This window comes from Fulmarus glacialis, unplaced genomic scaffold (assembly GCF_000690835.1).
Source record: "Fulmarus glacialis isolate BGI_N327 unplaced genomic scaffold, ASM69083v1 scaffold10726, whole genome shotgun sequence".
NCBI lineage: Eukaryota > Metazoa > Chordata > Aves > Procellariiformes > Procellariidae > Fulmarus > Fulmarus glacialis.
In genome coordinates, this window is record NW_009220194.1 from 43,186 (window position 1) to 58,373 (window position 15,188).

The 15,188-nt window shown below is 41.0% G+C and overlaps 2 protein-coding genes across 2 annotated transcripts in view; one reads left to right on the plus strand and one right to left on the minus strand.

Moving 5' to 3' along the window:
* Window positions 1-15,188, plus strand: part of DOCK7 (dedicator of cytokinesis 7) — a gene marked incomplete at its 5' end in the record, with an annotated part of 99,255 nt that overhangs the window by 33,859 nt on the left and 50,208 nt on the right. The gene's annotated exons all lie outside the window — the stretch shown is intronic.
* Window positions 221-9,268, minus strand: ANGPTL3 (angiopoietin-like 3). The gene is made up of 7 exons (XM_009580680.1): window positions 8,705-9,268; window positions 7,560-7,670; window positions 6,590-6,707; window positions 5,684-5,797; window positions 4,040-4,135; window positions 1,910-2,182; window positions 221-545 (listed from the first exon to the last, which is right to left on the minus strand). The coding sequence occupies exons 1-7, from the start codon at window positions 9,200-9,202 to the stop codon at window positions 364-366; spliced, it is 1,392 nt and encodes a 463-aa protein (XP_009578975.1). The 5' UTR covers window positions 9,203-9,268; the 3' UTR covers window positions 221-363.

Genomic DNA, 15,188 nt, shown 5'->3' on the forward strand with positions numbered 1-15,188 from the left:
CACTTTTCATGTTCCCTACTAGACAACCCAGAAACAAATGCAACATCCTGAAAACCCACTCTCCCAAGCAGTACTATCTAGCACATGAATAGGCAGCTGATTCCTGGGCATTAGAGTTTCATTCTGGAGAGGTGAAAGCTCCACATAAGTTACAGCACATTGACATTGGGGCTAGGGCGAATGAGAATACTCACCAAACATACTGTAAGACCATTGCAAATGCCTCAGGGTTTATGTATTGGAGAATATACCTTACAGTGCATGGATTTAGACATGCATCTGTTATTAAACATAACATGAACTTCTTTGATGTAGTAACGTTCAGTATATATGTTCTGAATTAAAATGCATCAGGTTGAGCATTCAGTTAAAACTTTTTAAATCTGTTGGGTGTATCATTATTTTGGTTGACTTGAGCAAGTAGTATCTTCCTTTCTTAGGCTTCCAGTATAAGCCTTTTCTTCTGTCTAGTCTTCCTCTTGACCTTGGTGTGACGTATTTCCCGTTAAGATTGGTTTCCTCACATTCACTGTGCCACCAGCCTCCTAAGGAAAAATGTGGTAATGTCAGTTACTGTCAGTTGTACCCTAACATACTGCGCTCAGTTTCCGAGTAGACGGCTCCCGTTTGCAACACAAATCTTCTTTAGACTAGTTCTAGCAAAAGTGACAATTACCCAGTATACCCAAATGAAACGGTGCTTGTACGTATACCCACTTACACTTCCAAATTGAGGGCCAATACAAAGAAGTTGCACTCCCCGTTATTGTCTGCTTCACATAAAAGAAGTGATGCACAGAAAACTGCACACACAAATGCTGCCACTGAATGGGGACACTTACGAAGTTAGCTCCACACTTTCATGTTTCCTGTGACCCTCTACAACTGACTTTCTGATTTGCTGATGTTTTTCTCAGGTATAAATAGTTAAATCTCTGCATCTACAGGAGGCTTGAAGAGCCTTTAGTAAACAAATTCTCTTTTTTATTGGCAGATGTCCTTAATCACGAGCTTAAATTGTAAGCCCAGTTCTGCTGGCAAAGGACTGGCAGTGACTCTGTGCTAAAAATGAAAGTTTAGCACTTTGGAAGTCATTGGCCATCTGCTTTTTGGTCACTAGAGCTGAGTAACACTCTCAGCATTGTTTCAGATATTAACAATTTTCAAGCCTAAAATGGTGTACAAAATGGTTGTTGCATGAAGCAGGTGTCTGGAGCGCAATTCTGTATCCTGTGGTTTAATCATTAATTGCTTTTTCAATGGTTTGCTTTTTGCTATAAGCAAAGGCAAAATACAAAAGCTTCATAAAATCAAAGAATTAGGAATCCTTTAACCAAATTCTCTTCAAGGAGAAATATGTCTTCAGCCTTGTATCTCTCTTGCTTTTTTGAGAGTGATTATAGCATGTATACTTGACAAACAGCTAAAATCTCCCTTTGAATGGAAACTCACCGTCGTTCTTAACTTTTGGGTTGTAGTCAAAATGGAGTTAAGAGTCAGTTTGTCTTCTCTTTTTTTGCAAGGAGGGATTAAACAATCCAACCTAGGGCTGCCACACCAGAGCAGGCATCAGAGGAAGAACTGCCCTTTACTTCGTAGCTCAAAATCTCATCCTGGGGTTTTATTTCAACCTGTGCTGCTAGTTCTGTTTCTGCTGTTGGTCGTTTGCATAGCCTCACTGTGCTTTCGTTTTACCTATCTATAAAATAGAAAGGTGATGCCTCATTGTAGGACCCTGCTATCTGCCAACGAAAGACATCTTCTGCCCTTTCCTGCAAGCGGAAAGATGCTGCTAGCCTCTCTTCTGTATCTAACGCCAGGCTAACATCAGTAACTACCCACTAAAGCATACTACCATCCTTCATGTAACAAAGAAACTGCCATGGTAATATACCCAGCATACTGATACCTAGGTAGTTTTCTGGACAGTTGAAGTCATTTATTATGTCCACGTCACGGTCTGCGGTTGAGAACCGCAGTTCTGTCTGCTCCGGCAGTGCATTGGGGATGCTCCCGGAGATCCGTGAAAGCTGGAGAGTGTAGTCTGTTTCGGGGCCTCCCAAGCTGAACGCATACTCGATGTAACGTTTATTATATTTCCAGTCCTGCAGCTCAATCCGTAGGACGTAGTCCCCTTGTTTAGTAATGGAATAGGTCTTATTCAGGCCTAGCCAGAATTCCTCTGCAAAGTCGTAGTAAATAGATGCTGTTAATATCGAACCAGGTATGAAAACACTTACCATGTTTTTCAGATCTCTAACCCATACCTCAGACAGCTCATTCACCTTTAAAATATTGGTATTTGAAAAGATGTATTCAAATAAGCGGCACAATGTCAGAATCAAGAGGTGTCAGAGGTGAGGATTAGGGGGCAGAAGTCACCAGGCAGAGAGTTAGTGGGGAAGGGGGTGTGTGATAAACTTTCCCTAAAACCCCGTATTGCTCACAGTGCTATTGAATTTGTTTTTACAGATAACCTGTGGGAAGTAGGTGTGAAAATATAGTATTTAAAAGGATTTATTCATTGCTTTAATTAAATCAATAATATGAGTCTTGGGGACTGTTGATCTTTTCAGAGGTCTCCTGCTACATTCTTTTTGTTTACCTCTTCTTAATTGCACACCGGTGATCAATAAAAGCAAGAGATATAAATGAAGTGGAGCTTCTCTCTTAATTTTCCCACCTCTTGTGAAACTCTGAGAGGGAGCTCAAGACATTTAAAACATGCATAATTGGAACTGTGTGACAAATGAAGCAAATGACATACATAAAACCTAATTGCAATTGTTGTATTTTTTAAGGAAAGAGCTGCAGAACTAAACTGAGGTTTCGGTACCCTTGTGTACAAAGGGAATTTAACTTGAGCATTTTTCTTTTGCTAGAATTCTTGATAATTAGTTTAATTAGTTTCCGAAATTATATTCATTAAGTAGCTTATTATCAGTGCTGCTGGTAATTGCCACATGTAGAAATAGCGTAGCGAATGTGAGTGCTGTACATGCAGGTGGCATTTTAAGCAATAGAAGACAAGATGGTTGAGTAAAATACTCCCACCATTTACAGGTAAGGAGCCTGTTGTATTTTATCACCTTAGAGTATGCAGCACAGAACTGAGTAGGACATAGCTGAGAGTGATGTGATCCTCTGCAAAATCTTTCTGAAAAGATGTGGCTTCATGCTGGTTTAGTATATAGGAATTGGAGACCAATCAAGGAGCAACTGTAGCATTCAATATGATCAGACAAACTGTACAGGTAAAAGTCTACCTCAGTTGTGAGCTACTGTCCCAAAATGCGGGAAAAGTTGAGATATAGCAGCTCTTTACTGTAGAAGAGGTGGAAGTAAGTCAGTATTGCTGCCCACATTGGTGAGGTTTTGATCTGTGCTGTGCCTAGAAAGTCAAAATGTTTTCTAAACAAAAGTACAGTCATCTCATTGTACGAGAAAAATAGGGAAAATCTTCTGGATCGGGAGGCTGTTGGGCAGCACTTGGTGCTACAAGTTCTTTGGAGTTGATGATTAACAGGGGAACGTGGGTGTTTCCTCGCCCTATCCAGCCATGGAGGGGATTGGCCACCGCGCGGGGAAGCGGGACGTGTTTGTGCAGGGGAGCACACTCAGCCTCGGGCTCTCTTGACTTTGGAAAAATTGGTGCGGTGGTTTTAAGGGAAACATCATTGCAGAAAGTTTGAGAGAAAGTAGTGACAGCAACCTGGTGAGGTTTTGCATTTATGCGTGTACTTTAAAGGCTTTTGGGGGGTGCTTTTATGAATAGCAAAATCTCCGTAATTAAAATAGCATTTAAAGCATTCTGGCCTTGATTCAGCAAAAGTTTCTAAATACACATTTCAAGGTGTGTCTTTGAGAATTTTACTGAGATACATTTTCTGGTAAGCACTCTCTGGTGTTCCACTAATTAGGTAAGCTGTTCAGATTTGATTGCAGGTGTTGTCTGCTGTCATGTGAACACCTTTAATTAAGAAGATTCAGCTTCTCAAATCAACTGATACAAAAAAAGACAGAAAAAAAGCGTTTTTACCATTGAGTTCACCAAAACCGTTTGCATAGGCATCCCAGGTTTGGTTGAAATCTAGTGATCCATCCACTCTGTTCTGGATTACAGTCCAGGAATTGCCTGTGAATGCGAAAGGGAAATAAGTCACAAGCCTGGCTTAAGTGTTTGAAACACTAGAGAGAAGATGGAAAGTAACCAAGACCATCAACCGCTGACCTACAGCCTGCCCTGCTGTGGCTGCCCTTGTGCGAGCTCACTCTCCACTGCAGTGAAGAAGAAAATAGGTTTGCACTGAAGGTGGCTCCGTATGAATCCCACTTACTCTTCATTTTGCAACAGACCTGAGTGCTCGTGTACTGAGCTATAAAGCCTCTCGGCTGTACAGAGAGCAGATGCTCGACTCATCTTGGCCTTGGCCTTATTAACTGTCCATGAGTGTGCTCTTGGGTGCTCCAATTTTGAGGTAGAATGAGTTAGCCTAAATCTTCATGAAAGAAATTTAAGTGAGCACAGCTGAACAGAACGCGGGGCTGTTCGAGTGTCCTGTGCCACACTTGCAGTGACTCGGCTCACTGGCTTTATTTTGTTAAGCTGCCTTAACTGGGTTTCTTTTGTTTATGAGGGCTGAGAAACACAAACAGAAAGAAAATAATAAAAAAGAGATATGAAATGTTCCAGACATTTGACCAGATTGTCAGACTCCCTCTACTGATAGTGCTTGACTGCTGGGAGCGCAACTTCACAGAAGGTATGAAGTGTTGGAGGCTGTGTCCACACTAGGGCTGCGGTGGGGTCTTTCTCCTGACCGGGTCATGACACCCTCGTTTAACCAGTTTCAACAAATGTAAGCAAAGGAGTTTTTTGCACAGGGCAACCCCATGCCGCTCTGTTTACACAACCAAACAAATCACACGGCCTTGCCACGTTTCCCAGGTGTGTCCCCAGGCACGGGTAGCTGTGGCAAAGGGAGCATGCAGGGAAGCTGGGCAGGACACGCACGGAGCAGCACTGCAGGATGATGCATTGCAGGGTGAAAAAAAACAGGGAACAGTGAACTGGCCAAACGATGTGTGATCTCTGGGTAGTGGCAAAAGGAACAGACTAATGGGTTTGTTACAAAGATAGAGCGTGGGTAGATGCTGTGCATTCTGGTCCATGACAATTCTGGATCTATATGATACATAGCTACTGACTCACCCAAACGTGATACAGGAATCCTGTCTCCAGGACTCAGCCCTTTGGGTTAGTTTGCTATATCGAAGTCTCAAGCAATAATCTTTGTTAATGAAACAAAATTTTACTAAGGTATTTACTATTTGCTTTCATTTGGAAAAGTTATTCGTGGTTGCAGTATAGTGCATTTATAATTAACCATTTTCATTGTCTATAGCTAAAGGGGCTTGGTTTTTTAATATACTTAATTTATGTCACATGCTTGAAAGTCCCTTCCTCGGTATAAACAAGAGGTGAGTAGAGAATGAAAGCAGTGTTAAGGAGACTTTATGATATAGGAAACCTGAGTTCAGAGCACAGACAGAACAGCAAGAGAAGTCAAGAGGATACACAAACCACGATAAGTTTTTGTGTACTTTGGAATGAGACACAGTTTTTAGGCTTATAGGAAACTACTTATGTGAAAATTAGACTTTGCTAGCACAGCTGTCTTACCAAATTTCATTTCACAGTAGACATCGAAAGCTTCTGAGCCATTGGGCTTAATAGTGTAAACACCACTGGACTGCATGCCGCTGTTAAAAAGAGCAGTGCAGTCAGGAGCGGCACCTAGGAAAGCAAACAGCAGACAGTTACAAATCCTGTTTTGTACGTGGTAAGTTTTAATCCAGCTTCGTAACTTGAATTTCTATATGGGATAGAACCAAAACAAAAACTAGAACAATCTTTTTGGTAATCTTATTTTACAATAAATGTCATGAAATGGACAAACTGCTGTGGTGTTGGTAGCACAGCTGCCAAGTTGTACGTAAGTTGGACCGCCTGTTTTTTTTAAATTAGGCAAGGTTTCCATTTAGATAATTTTGGAAAGTTTGTAAGGCCCAAGACTAAAGCCTGGCAAATGGACTTTCCTACCCCTTGTAAAGTACCTTGAACGATATTTATTTCCCAATAAATACCGTTCCCATTGCCGCAGTTCGAAAATGCCTCTCAACTTTAAAGAAAGCTCTTCCAAATCTTAGAATTAGGCAGCATGAAGTAAATTAGTTCTCTGTTCATACTCTCCAAGACAGGCATCGACAATGTCAGAAGTGTCAGTAAAAGGACGGTCACAGCACATGTTTACAAGGGCTGAATGGAGGCTGGAGGCTGAGGACAGGATTACTGCGTTATTGGACGTTGTTTCTGTATGTCATCCCAGACATAAGTACACGTGTCGTGGGGCTAAATAGATGATGATATTTTCCAAAGCAGGAAATCCAACTCCTTCCCACAGCGCTGTATATAACATAAGTGTCTTTTGCTTTTAGTCTTTGACTATTAAAAACCAATGCAAAACTTTCACAGAGAATACTGCAAATGCAATGTGTGTGTAGCCACGTCTAAGAGATAAGGTCTCACCATCAGATTTGTATGTTACAGCTGTGGCGTTGCGCACAGGAAAGGGGATGGCCTCTGGTTCTGTTTGCTCCCCCGTGAAGGAGTTCTCTGCGAGTTCCTGGAGCTCTATGTGGTTTAGCTAAAAGAACCGTAATTACAGACTGTTAATTTCCCAAGGCTCTGAAATGATGAGATTCATGTATCAAGCCGAACAATGTCATGCAGAGAATAATTTTTCTTGTGAATGTAATCCTTTAGAATACCCAATTTACAACATAAAAATAACTTTAGAACCGCACTGGTGCATTTCAGTTGCATGAATGTCAGCTGTGCCACTGCTCAAACAAGGTAGGATTCATGAGGTAAGTAAATGACCCGTTCTCACGAGGTGCACCTTAATGGGCAAACAGATTTAACTTATTTCCTCAGGTGACATCACTTAGACAAATAATACCAACATCTAAAGAGCACAGAACCCACAGTTCCTTAGGCTGAAATACATTTTGCTTTTATAGCCTCCTCTTAGGAATAAATTAAATATGAGCATGTCAGTTATACCCAGCGTTATGGTGACACATGTTGAACTGCAGAACATGGCTCCCTGTTGGACTGAATATTGGAAAAGAAGAAAGAGATAGAAAGTAATGATACTTAGAAGACCAATGGAAGAACAATAATATGATAGATAATTAGAGAAAAAAAAAGAAAATTAGCAGTCAGAAAATACAGCAGCCTGGTATCGATAGACGGTATTTCAAAGGTGCGTTCTTGGTCATTGTGTGCCCCGGCCATAGCCCACTGCCTGGCAGCACAGCAGTCTCTCACCCAAAAAGGTACCTGTTTGTGGTCAAAATTGTTTATACCCTCCTCTACACTCCCAAACTGTGAATGAGAGGGATGGCTGACCCAAATGAATGGTTGGGCCATTGACTTCATCAGTGTTATGAGAGATGACAAATTCTGAAAAGAGAAGTAGAGATGGTTCCTGTACCTTGTCCTCCAGCTCCATTATTTGATTGTGCTGTCTGTCGAGTTGCACATGCTGGTCCTCTACGATTTTGAGAAGTTGCTTGATGTGGTTGTCCTGCTGCTCCACAAAAGCCTGAGGATGGGAAGGGAGGGAGGAGGGTTGTGGTTAGAAGCAGCAGCAGACCTTCACAGTGTCACTGCCTCCATAACTCTTGTCACGGGACCAGTTTTGAGAGGCACAAACTATTTAACATTGCCTTTCGTTTTCCAAAGGGTTGCCTGCTTTGCCTCTGAAGGGGTGAATTTCTTTGCCTCTGAAGTGAACACCCATTTTTTTTTGAGACAAACTGCTGGCAGCTTTGTAGACCTTTTTTGTTGTTATTTTCCTTCCATTTTCATGTCCAGAACAATTATGTTCTGTGAAGTTGCCCCTTGATTCAAACTAGATGTATGCCGCTGATCAAAAAATGGAACAATTTCCAGCATTTGGGTATTAGCGTGGGATTTGGGAGATCTGGATTCATCTATCTGCTTTGACACGAATATCCAGTATTTTCTCACACAAGTTGCTTAGCCTTTTTATGCTTCTGCAAAATATAGTTAATACTTCCTTTTCCATAGGGAACCTTATAACCACCCAAATGCTTGCATGCATTGACATTAAGTCTATTAACACTTGCAAGGTTCTTTGGTCCTGGAGGTCATATAGGTACTATAGATGTCCCTCTTTAAAGGTTTAAACTTCCTGGTTTATTATACTGAGCAGGCAGTTCCTAGTGCCTTGATTTGTAATGAGCTGATGACATACAAACCTATGGGCTTGGTAATCACATCACTTTCCTGATTGCAAATTTTTTTATCATTATTATTATTATTACAGAATGTCTTAAAACTGATATGCAAAAAAATACTGAAAAAGATAGAGAGCCTTATAATTTCATGATTTTCTCACTGATTTCGCTGGGGAATTTTACTGCAAAATAAACAATATGTCAGATTAAGACACTGATTCTTTTAAGATTATCGCAGTGATTTATTTCTCAAAATACACAGTAGTACTACAGTGAAGATGAAGGGAAGACATGAGCTTCTATTGCATAATTACCAATAATAGCATTACAATTTACTTTGGCTTTGTGTGTCAGGGGCTTTCACAAGTCTACTTACTTTGAGTGAAGAAATTTCTTTTGTCTCTTGCATGGAAGGCTGGATAATGGCCAGTTTAGTGACTTTGTCTTCCAGTCCCCATACTTTCTCTTGCAGCTGGATTTTGTTTTGTATGAGGTCGTCAATCTTCGAATTCATCTCCTGTGAGAGATTCTTTATCTCTTCATTGTTGATTTGCAGTCTGGCCGTAGTTTGTCTGAGCTGTTCTTCTTCTTCTTTGATTTCACTAGTTTGCAGTGAGAGCTCGTAAAAGGACCTATCAAAAATGTAAAGTTTTTGAAAGATGTCATTCATCTGCCCCTTCGTCTTATGGACAAAGTCTTTAAGACCGTGCCCAAGCTGGAGAAGTCCATTGGCTAAGATTCGTACATCGTCTAACATGGCAAATCTTGACTTCGTCTCGGGAGATGCAGCAGAATCAAAGGAGGAAAAATCCTTCTCGGCTCTAGCTGAAAGAGCAAGTGGGGCAATGAATAGAAAGACTAGAATGATTTTCATGTTTTCTGCTCCTGGTACTCTTTGGTTGATCAGGATGCAGAGACTTTTCCTACTAACAGTTTTTGCTGTGTGACTGTTCTGGGTTAAAGAATTTCATCTATTTATACTCCTCTTCATTTTAGAAGAGGCAGACCAACAAGTTGATCATTAAACTGTGTGTATTTGAACGAATGTAACCCCTCTCGAATGTAGGTTGATATCTGGGAAGATAAAGCTGAGAGACGGGCACGTTGCTGATGAAACTGATTCTGAATTTTTCCATCTGCCAGACCTTCTGTTATAAAATGTTATTGATGACGTAGTGTTTTTCACACAACGCTTTTTAATAGATTAATTTTGGGTCATAATCTTGATAAGGGTCTAAATTGCTTCTTGTTTGTGTTGTATGATTCCTTTTGTTGCCTCAGAGTATAAAAGGGTTTACCATACTTAAGAGCACTGGATACTGTATTTCAGGTTGTGCAGCTCCTTGATAAGCTATGGAAGGGCAAAATATTCCCAGATGATTCACACAACTTGATTCTCATCTTGTACCATTTTTTGATGTAACTCATTGTGCTGCAGTGGATTTACTTGTCATCTAGTTCAGATTAAATGAGAAAGAGGGAATTAGGTCCAGAGATTGCCTGGATGTGATTCTACTGTGTTAAGGTTTGTGCAGAAATTTACACCATATAAAACTTATTTTTTAAGAGCTGCTTTCCAGAGGTGGGTGAGATAAATAATACCTCACTTACATTTCTCACCTTACCATTCTTCTTACTGTTTAAGATTCACACTACATAAGGCAAGTCTACAAGTACTCTGAAATAAATATCCTGTTCTGTGGTGGGTCTCTGCATGGAAGCATGTATGTTTTTCGAGTAGTATTGCTGTATGAATGAAAAGTATTTTTCTTTCTGGAATCATTCACAGCAATGCAAGAAATCAAAATCAATCCATGCATAATATAGTCTGTACTTCGGAGAGTTTTCAGGTTTTTGCTAGATTCTTGTATGTTTAGTAATTCCTTCCGTGGACTTTTTGTTGTTGTTGTTCATGTACATATGCACGTATGATATGAAGGATCTATAGAAAAATAATTTTTAAAGTGAAGTTGTTATCTCATACATTGAACTTCCTGTGTGATGAAGGGTTGATAATATGCAGGTAACCTCCCCACCCATAATTAAATAATGTGAAAGTATTTTAGATCTCCGGTTAACCGGTAGAGAGTATTTTGTACCAGTATGATTTGGATCAGACTTACTGGAGTATCCGCACGAAGTATAGAAAAACAGCAGGAGCATGTAGATCATCAGGCCCAGCACTGGGAAGAATGGGGATTCATTCAAAGAGAATCTGCTGGCATAGAGTGGAAGCAAATGTAGGAATTATCGTTAAATACAAACAATAATCACTATTCTATACCAGGAAGCAGCACTGCATTTTCACAACCCAAAGGTGCAGTTCTGACCCATAAAAAACCAACCCAGTAATTTCTCGTCTTGCAACGTGTCCCACTGCAGCATTCAGTCTTGAAGGTCCTCATCCTCGTACACTGCTGAGACCAAGTACCGAGGATTGTCTCGTAGGGAACAAACCTATGAAGGCAAAGGGATAAGTAAGATTTTCCTTTTTCTGCTCTATTTCAGATATTTGTGAATTCTCAGCATCATAAAGGCTGTGACTAATCAGGAATTGTCTCTCAGGCATGATTTTAAAACACTTGAGCAAAGCAGCAAAGTAATGATTTAAAAATCCCTGAACACTGAGAGTTTTGAGGATTCTGGCCTGAGGTCTCAGCTCTGGCTGCACCGTGCCAAGAGTTGGGGAACGGGAGGGCAGGCACAGCTCTGCGCCCTGGCGTGTGGTGCTGTCAAGGATCGGAGCAGCCTTTGCTTCATTTGAATTCCAGCTTGTTGTTAACCGACTCTTCAGATACTTTAGCTGGACAGTCCTTTTGCTTTTCAGGACAGACTGAAGAGCTATGAAGAGGCCTGAGATACGTGCAGGCCCATGCAGATACCACAATGCTCACCTAGTTCTGTTCAATTCTCTGCAGCTGGCATTAAATCAGGTCAGAAATGCTCACGTGTAAGTTGCAGAAAGAATGGCTCTTACCAACTAAATCCCTGTCTGGTTCTCTGTTGATGACTCTTGTAAAGCCACAGTTAGCTGAGCCTGGCCAACTGAGACTGGGCTGTATCTGCTCACTGTTGGCAGATGTAAGACGTGGTGGAGAAGAGTTATTTGCTTAGTTACTCATATGAGCCTGGAAGGCTATAAGCAAGCGAGGAATTTGGTTATGGGCTGTTCATTGTTGCTCTTGTATGTCCGTTCACTTGCTGATCATTTATTTTGCACTGAATATTTGGTGCATTGATGAAAACATGATGGTCTTTTCATTTCTAAAGTAACACAAGTCACTGATTGGAGGCTGACTGGTTGAACACGTTCAGGATGTAAACAGGCAGCCAAGAGGTGAGCAAACTGCTGAGACTTCTTGCAGTGTCACAGAGCTCATGCCACTGTCGCATCTCCAGGTGAGCGGTGGGAGCAAAGATTTTTTGTGCAGAGAAATGAGAGGGAATTAGGACTATGCATTTGTTTCTTCTCTGATGCTTAGAGATACAGCGGTCCACAACCCGAGACCACCAGTGACTGCAGTGGAGCATCTCACAGGTTGAAAGTTATACACATATGTGTTATTCTGTGTTGGGAGTTGAGAGTCAGGTTTATTATGGTTAGTGCTGCTTATTCAACGGATAAATATTACATTGGCTTTGGCCAGTGGGGAGTCTGCTGTATTCCTAAATCAGGTGCTTCTCAGTGGTATTGCGCTTGGGCTAGGTAGGTGTGTCATCAGGCAGAGCAAAGTAAAAATATTCTAGTGATGCAGTTGGGAAGCTCAGTCTACATAGAGACACAGAATTGAACAGGGACTTTTGCTAAAATGAAACACCATTTGATCTCTCTCCTTCTGCCTTTTTATTGGCGCTTTATTTTAACTCCACATATAAAAGTCTAGTAAGTAGGGCTCAAATGGTAATCATTATATTTATTCTTAATTTTATTGTGATAATGAGTGTTTATCATGATTAATTCGCTGATCTGCATGGTATAGGGCTTTATTCCAGAGACCTAGCTTAGACAAAGTGGATTGCTTTCCACAAGGGGTGTCCATGAGGTTCTAGTCTGTGAGAAGCTGTTCAGTGGAGGGCTATCATGCCCTATTAAAATCTGCAGTTTTTTCAGAATAGTTTCTAAAGAAACTCATCAAATCAGTATTTACTCAACCCTACTAAAAATCTGTTAGAAAAAGTTTTAGAACAATTAGGGTTATTCATAGGTCAGTGATCAGCCTGGAGGGTTTGCACTGAGGAGTCATTCCTGCAGCGTTTTCTCATTTGGTGATATCAGTGGAAATGTATGAAGAGCTGTTGAAATGAGTGGGGGAATAAAAAAAGCACTTGCAGGATCTGGATGGCACTGATGGCACTTCTATTGTGCCTTTGTGAGAAGTTGTTAGGGTTCTTAACACTTTAACTCTGAAAGGTTTGATAGTTTTTGCTTTGAATGGTAGACTAAGATACATCATACCTGATAACCCTACTAAACACTTCCAATGTTTAAAAAAGTAGATAAGCGTGTGCTTTGTATTTGTATTTTTTATAGGGAAACTCATTGGAGTATCACTTATGTAGATGAAACATAGGTATGGTTTTTATCTGGGCCTGACTCTGCTCTGTAATAGGGAACAAAGCCCAGCCTCTGGCATCTGACATAGGGATTTTGGGCTGCAAAACTTGAAGAACTGGTTGCAAAATTTAAAAAAAAAGAAAAAAAAAAAAAGTATAGACTTCCTGCAATCCACTTCAAAGTATCCGAGTGGTTTTGGTTTCAAATGAATCATTTCTGTTGTTTTAGCTATTTCTTACAAGAAGTCTTTCTCAGTTTTGTTTTAAATGGTTTTGAATTACTCCTAACCCCATCACCCCCAAAAATCTTTATTCTTGGCTTAATCTTCAGAAAAACATAGGAAGTTACTGAAGAAATAGCAATAACCAAGCAACTGGAGATCAGACATTTTACCAGGTTTCTGCAGCCTGCGCAGTTCCTGCGTGTCGCCGTGCGCTGCCCGTTCCTGTGCTGCAGTTGTCGCGGCTCAGCTGATGCCCGGTAACTCAGCATGCTACGGGAGCTTGCTTGTGCCGGGGTGATGCTCAGATATGACATTACCCTTTAGAAAGGTTTGTTTTCCAAAGAGGAAAGGAGTCAAAATGCTCTGATGTCAAATATTAAAAAAGCACGAGTGGCTGCCAAGCACGTTTCCATATTAATGCCAGTGCCAATAAAGTCAAGCAGTGATAAGCTCACTACAAAATACCACCCTTAGATGTCACAATAGTCACAGAGTCCATAAGAAAAGCAGGACACAGGAAAGCAGAGGGGAGAAAACCTTCTGGTATGATTAAACCGTAAGATTCAGGGGCTGTAGGAACCCTAAAGGGGAGTCCTGCCTCTGAGAGCTGTTAGCCCAGTCAAGAAAAGATGTATATAACAAACATGATCCTGAAGATCTTTCGTGCACCTGGGTGACCCTTATTAAATGGGCTTTAAATGATTTTTATAGTAGGAATAAAGCAAAGAAAAAGGTCTCTGGGTTTTACTGGAAAGGGAAATTTTCATAATAGTTAGACATTCCCTCTAAGAGTTAGGATCAGCTCTTAATGTTTTAATACCTTTATGAAGGATTTTGCAAAATGGCTGCAATCACATTATATAAATATTTAGAGGAGTGCCTGGTGACATTATTTCCATGGCTTAGGAAGCCTTTGCACTTCAGCAGTTCATTTTATGGAGGTAAAAGTACTTTTGAGATCTGTTTGAGATAATAGTATAAGTTTTGCATACATTTTGCATAGCATTTTAATAAAAGCTCCAGACACAAGTCCTTGGGTTTAAAGCTTCTGGCTGAAACTTTTATTGATAGAAATCTGCGAAGGTTATCATCAAGAAGTAGCTGTTACTTGGAAGTGTAAGGACTAGCAGTCCTTTTGTTTAATCAGTGTATGCTTAGCATGGTTGTTGGTGTTGCAGTGTTATTTCATAGGCAATCCCTTCTCCTCCCTTTATCCCTTCTATAGAGAATTGAACACTGTGGTACGAGACCTCCCCACGATGTCTGGTCCACCAGAAAGTTGCTCTCTCCTCTTGATTCCCACTGCTTGTGGTATAATACAGGGCTGGGGCTGTCCTCTCTTGATTTCTGAAGACTACATTCAGTGCCATGCCACTTACTTTGCCTTTAAAAGCCCAGCAACTTCGATGCCCATCATCTCACCCACGCAGTGAGGCAGCTTCTACCATCACTTTGCACAGAAGTCTTGTTTCACTTTTTTCAGAGGATAGTGGCTACACGAAGTGTCCTATGAAGTCTAATGAGCCCAGGTATTCGTGCACACAAATAATGAGATGAGAACTTGAGATGCTGCATTGAATCAAAGTAAAGAGGGTAACAGAGGAGAAACCGAGAAGTTAGCCTCCCAGGGTGGCTGTTAGATAGGGGCATGGGTTCTTTCAAGAGATTTCTAATGTTCCCAGCGATTTTTCAGCTGTGAGTCTCTTTCCGTGGCTCCTGTAACTGTGCTTATGGCAGACAGGAAGATCTGCGGCTTTTAACTACGTAGGGTAAGGTAAAATAGGATCATAGAATCATAGAATCATAGAATCATAGAATCATTAAGGTTGGAAAAGACCTCTAAAGATCATCAAGTCCAACCGTTAACCCAACACCACCATGCCCACTAAACCATGTCCCTAAGCGCCACATCTACACGTCTTTTAAATACTTCCAGGGATGGCCACTCCACCACTTCCCTGGGCAGCCTGGTCCAAGGCCTGACCACTCTTTCAGTAAAGAGGTTTTTCCTAATGTCCAGTCTAAACCTCCCTTGGCGCAACTTGAGGCCATTTCCTCTCGTCCTATCACTGGTTACTTGGG